The sequence below is a fragment of the Dermacentor albipictus genome, chromosome 3, assembly GCF_038994185.2.
Source record: "Dermacentor albipictus isolate Rhodes 1998 colony chromosome 3, USDA_Dalb.pri_finalv2, whole genome shotgun sequence".
NCBI classification, from domain to species: domain Eukaryota; kingdom Metazoa; phylum Arthropoda; class Arachnida; order Ixodida; family Ixodidae; genus Dermacentor; species Dermacentor albipictus.
In genome coordinates, this window is record NC_091823.1 from 145,355,167 (window position 1) to 145,361,166 (window position 6,000).

The 6,000-nt window shown below is 42.8% G+C and overlaps 1 protein-coding gene across 6 annotated transcripts in view; it reads left to right on the forward strand.

Moving 5' to 3' along the window:
* The window catches only part of LOC135905361 (uncharacterized), a 145,863-nt gene extending 140,914 nt beyond the window's left edge, over nucleotides 1-4,949 (forward strand). For all 6 annotated transcript variants that reach the window (XM_070536115.1, XM_070536116.1, XM_070536117.1 and 3 more), the window contains 2 exons: nucleotides 1,791-2,005; nucleotides 4,601-4,949. In XM_070536115.1, the coding sequence (XP_070392216.1) occupies nucleotides 1,791-2,005; nucleotides 4,601-4,795 (410 nt within the window). In that variant the 3' untranslated portion in view covers nucleotides 4,796-4,949. The remainder of the gene's footprint in view (nucleotides 1-1,790; nucleotides 2,006-4,600) is intronic.
* Nucleotides 4,950-6,000: the final 1,051 nt, after the last annotated feature.

Here is a 6,000-nt window from a genome sequence, read left to right on the forward strand (position 1 = left end):
AGCAAAGGAACCTGACAAGGTTTTCGAGGAATCTTCCTGGGCTAATAATATTGGTAGTTGTGGCGGGCAGGTGAATCCCGTCATGCCAATTTGTGAATAGAAATCGATGGGAATATGTTACCGTGTTCTTTGTAGGAATATGAATTTTGCAATAGTGACCAAGGTGTAAAGATATGAAAGAAGCGGGCTATATCCCGCGTGATTAAATACGTGATTGCGATAGCATCTTTTGGAAAAGGCAGAGGCGACGGAATTTACTTCGCATAACAAGGGTAGGGAGGTTAAGGCTACTTTTCATGGTAGTTACACTCGATGTTTGATGACAGTTCGAAAGTATGAAACGTGTTGAGCGATTTTCAACTGCTTCAGGCTTGTTAAGTCTTACGTAGCCCGGGTCCCATACAAATGTAGCGTATTCCAGCACATGACAGAAAAAGGTCATAGGAGTGCACAATGCGAAATGGGCACCACATAATACTCCTATGAGTTCCAGGGCACTGCGAAGTTTATGAAAGTGATCACACCAACACAGAGGCGAAGTTGGCTCTCAGCAATATAATATAGATTTCAGTCCCATTCCCGATCACTGACGCCAACGCAATGTGATACAAGATGTACGTGGCTTAGGCACGTTACTTGTCTCAGCCAGACAACTGTTATCGCAAGTCTTCATTTTCTTTATCCCGAATTTCGATTCAAGATACTGTTGCCATACAACAGGCGTTATGCGACATGGCGCAAATGAAAACGAAGACAGGCATCTGGGCTTGGCACTTTTTAGCAGGCTATAACACGCTTCATAGCAGGCTATAACGTAGTTCTGGCCAGTATTTCAAATTTTCTATTGTACTAAATTCACCACCCTCTGTTACCCTAGCACAGCATAGCCAGCTGCTTACCACACTGGCTAAAACTCTTTCGCTCTCATTTTCTTTTCCGTCTGATATTTCACTATAAAAAACTCTTTTTGACAGTCTTCGACGCTCGAGCTTATTCTGGGCCTAGCGCTAGTTGCAGTTGATTACTCGTAACAAAGAAAACTCAGTGCTAAGAGAAAATAAAACAAATGAATGAACGGCACGAGCATGCGCTTCTGTCATGCTCTTCGTTTTTCCTCTTTTCTGTTATCGCTGGGCTTTGCTGCTTACCATGTATTCTGTGAAATTCTGCTTTGTCATCGTTTACATTTATGGAGTGCCACCAGTGTTCGCGTCACCATTTTGCTGCCTTTTATTCTTATTGTTTGTCCTCCTATCACGTTTATTTCTCTATATTCCACACCACAGACAATGGAATCTTGTCTGAAAGGACAGTTCGCATCACGAAGTGCGGTGAAGGATTACCGCTAGCGTAGTGTCGCACGGGAACGTTCACGCAGGCGCTTCTGACGATATCATGAATTCGCAGTTGTGCCGGCCCTGTTGAATGTATCAGCGACCCTTAGAGTAGATAGCGGGGAAGGTAATAAACAAGAAAGACTGCGAGTGCGAGAAAAGGCGACCAAATATGGCCGCAGTGGCAGCGGGTTGTCATTGTGAGGTTTTTTTTTTTTTAGTTCTGTGACGGCTCTATGAATAAAAGCCATCCGACTGGTAACAATGCGCACTAACTGCCTAGAGTGAGTGATGTTATCGTATAAAAATTTCCATATTCAGGAAATAGATTTGTTAAGAAAGCGAAGTTATAGTTAAGAGTATTTCTTGGAGTCTTTCTTGGAAGAAAGAATGCAGTGCTGCTTTCACGCGCCAGACTTACTGTAGCGCGATTGAAAGTGGTTTTATTCTTCGCAGAACTTTTCGTTCTTCATGAGGATGTGACCCGGCTTTCAACATGGCTATCGAGGAGTCAAATGGTGCACAGTGTCGAAGTGTTCTTTGAGCCCTTTACAATGGAATCGTTCCTCCAGACACTTGCCGAATATATGGAGTACAACTACACGCTCACATCACTCTCCGTTGGCTACCCACCCTTGAAGAGCGCGCACGGATTGCTCGTCAAGAACATAGTAAGTGAACGATTCATGTTGTGGATGGTTCAATCATATGTGGAGCTATTTTTGATTCGGCTCAATCCAGGCAAGATTACTGTTTAGAAAGTTTCATCATACGCATGCGTGCCTAGCGATTAATCCATTTATTTATTTATAATACCCCGAGGACGTTGTAAGGCGCTACATGGTGCAGTAGATTGGAGGATATCGCAGATACTATCGAAAAAAGAAAAGAAACAAAGAATAGACCACGCAAGTTGCCATACATTACATCTGGACAGGAATACAATAAGCAGAGAAAAGCGAAATGGTAGTAAAAAATATACATAGGCTAGTTTATAGAACCACAACCTGGTAAGCAATAATGGCTAGGACTTTATGGAAGTGGAAAATAACACTGACGGAAACGATGCTTGCGGTAATTTGGTTTCATTCTAGCGAGGTCTGAGTTATGAATGACTGGGAAAATGTATTTGTGCTCAGAGAAGGGGCGTGAGCCATATAAGGGTGATTGATGCACCGACAATCATAGTATTTAGTTAAAATAAGTGTACCACGCTGTACCACGTGGTGAACAATTTATTAAATAGTGTTAAATGGAAAAAAATACGTCGAGCAGTAAGGAAAATAAGAGAAACGATAGTTTTCATAACTGTTAAGTGAAAGTTCTGTTATAAATTGCGAGAATGAAACGCGGAAAGCTAAGCTGAACTAGATACAATGTCTTAATTAGGTGACGTTACTAGAGTTCCAGGTCAATCCAAGTTATGCGTAAAAGGTACGAGTTGAATCCCGCGTAAGTGTTACTTCCCGAAGCCATATTGTGCGAGTGAAAAAAAAACACATTCAAGAAATTCGACATGGCTTGTAAATGCAATGTCTTCTAACAACTTGCAACATGTGCTTGTAAGCGAAATGTGCATGTAGCTGCACATTTCTTTTTGCAAGGCTTGTGGAGGGAAACCACCTTCCCAATCTTCCAGTAATCAGGTAAAACGCCCGTATGTAGTGACTATAGAAAAATTTGGGTTAGTTTAATAGAACTTATGGCGGAACCTGCACCTCAACCTGAACCTCAACGAAACCTGCACTGTTCTATTTGCCTCACATCCCATGCCGAAATTTGTAGCTTTCAGTTTTTTAGTGGGCTGAAGGGGAATTGTCATAATGCCTGCGTGTGTACCATGAAAAATAAACTCGATCACGCAGATATGAAAACATCAGGGACGTCAGAAAAAATAACTTGTGCATAACCCACGCACGTGTTGAAGTCAATGTGAAGCGAAGCTTCCATTAAGCGGGCAATGAAGTGCTCTAAATGTGGGTTACATTCCTGCACCTTTGTCGTAAACGAAACTGGCGCAATCACGTCCTCTCGCGTATCCGTGCTGCGCAGTGTGACTCAACATGAGTTAGTTTAGATATACCGGCCGCTTCTTGGCCAGCCCCCCGTTGTGCGTATGTGCCATAATGTGAATATCCTGATCACAATTGTCGCGCAGAAATAATCTCAAAGAGCTAGCTGGCATTTCCACAATATGTGCCTCACGGACCTTGGCCAATCTCGTAGTATGGAAATGATAGTCGCCATAATCACCATGCGGAGATGCTAGTAACTAAATTATATACACACAGCAGAAAGTCACAGACGACACTGTGTGTGCGTTCTTTGTTCCTCATTTCATGATATTCTGCTATAACGATGAACAACTGACAAGCTCAACTAGAAACAGTGGTTTTAAGGGGTGTTAGATTACCGCGTTATTAATGAAAATCTACGTGAATTGTCATTGTTGCAGTAGGCTATGTATATATTCTTCTTTCGTTAGTAGAAACGGGGTTTCGAGTGTGATGTTTCCATCGAAGTTAAATTCCTAACGATAGCGTATCTACGTAAGCAGATAAAACAACTGCATTTTAGAACGTGCAACAATATTTAAGAAGTGTTATGAATATGAAATCGTATGTGCAAGACGGTCTTATTTCAGCAATACTCCGCTGATTGCAATGGTGCTCTCAACCAAGCCCTAGTTATCCAGAGCGAGTCGCGACGTCCCCGGTGCAAAGATTGAATATATCTACTTTGTGCGATTGATCAAACGTTCTTTATCCACAATAAGTTTCATGAATTCAGTGAGCAAAGCCAGCTATTGCAGAGATGTGTGAAAGTTGGTCAGCCTAGTCTGAGGTGCGACTCCGTAAGAAAGTAGCCTTTACATGTTTAACTTAACCTTTCGCGACAGTTTTGTCAGACATATAGCAAGCCGAATACGAATGAGTCATGACTTTAAAGCACTTATCAAATAAAAGGCGTGTTGATCGAAGTCATGTAGCAGCTGTTTTGTGAGCAGATAAACATTCGAATGAAAGAGTACATTATAATAGGGGCTGACAAGGTAGCGTCAGAGTAAAAGGTTGCGTTGAGCGGATAATTGTCTTATATTGCAGTAGACTGTCATTTGTTTGTTGCTAAGATTTTTTTTATTTCCCCGAATGTAATGCCCTGAAAAAGGACATTCAGGTTGAATAATAAAAAAAAATAGTATAGCGAAAGGGATGCACTTCACTGGCGCACTAAACCGGTCCGCACAATGCCTTCTGAACATGCAGACTCGGCGAAACTTCGGACTCGTGCAGTGCGCTGCCAGCTACGCCCTTGGCTGCTCGACGCGTCGCGCAGAAGCCGCCTTCAGAATGGCGGCGTGGCACCCGCAGCTTCTGTCGGCCGTGCAAAAGATGGGACTCATGGACGAGAAGGAAGCCAAAGCGAGAATACGGAAAGCATGGCAGTCGAGTGCGCGCTAACATTGGCATGGGCTGAAAGCTATCCCTGTTTTAACAATACTGACACGTCTCCTTGTTTATCGGGTGACCATGTTTGACCACCTAACAAATGTTATCTACAGCGCAGGACGCGCCTCCATGCATCGGAAGTTCCTCTAAAGTTATAGATTGTTCTATCCGCTGTCTATTGCCACCGAACCTTGTGCAATCTGACTGCATGTATGCGCAATGCGAATGGTGTAGAACTTTCTGGAAGACACGCGAGCATCGATTACCCTGGAACCTTCGATGACTGATGTATAAAAGCCGACGCGCTTCGCCCGCTGATCAGATTTTCGACAACCGCTGACCGTGTTCGTCGCTATTGCTGTGCTTTAAGTGTAACTTGCTTTTGCGGGCACAAAGTCACCTAATAAAGCTAGTTTCTCCATTCCCAGTTTTGCTTTCCTCACTGTCACTACTACGCGACAATATTCATGTTCCTTTCGCCCTCAAGACGGCTTCTAGATGTGTTCGAAATCTCGCTATCGGTTTAACTTGGACTGTGAGGGTTATTAGTTACCTACGAAGCTGTGTTTTCAGTGTTCTCACGTCTGTGTCGGTTAATCCCGTTTTATATTTGCGTCTAAGTTTCTATCCTTTCTTATGCATCAGAGTATTCTTTGACTATTTTAGCATGTACTGTGACCAACCTTCTCGCTATTGCGGATTCTGATTTTCTTAAAGCGCCAATTTACGCTCTCTGTATAGAGTCCACGCGCATCCCTCTGGCTATGATGCATATGTTACGCGAGCACGAGTTTAGAGCACTGGTGCTTTTGCTTACTTGTAGAATTTACTGCAGAAATAGAAGTTGAATGCCTGCTACTGAATATCTTCGCAGCTGTTGTTGTGTCAAAGCTTTGGCGTTTTTGACGTCACACCTGACGTAAAAAAGGCTAAGTTACTATATAAGTCTGCTCCCGAGCATGGGTTACGGATTTGGTTGCAAATTGCACAAAGTAAGTAAGGGGGTACTTCCACTGCGTATTTATGATTTAAAAGTTGACAGAAGCTAGTATTCGTAATACCTGTTCATTCTTAAAATTCCATACTTTAAAAATAGATCAGCGGTGTGTGCTTTATATGATACACTCTCGAAGCCCCAGAGGGCATTTTTTTCTTGCAGCACGAGCAGATCATTAAATGATACTTTAGATCCTGCGGACTACATAAGATGACAATAG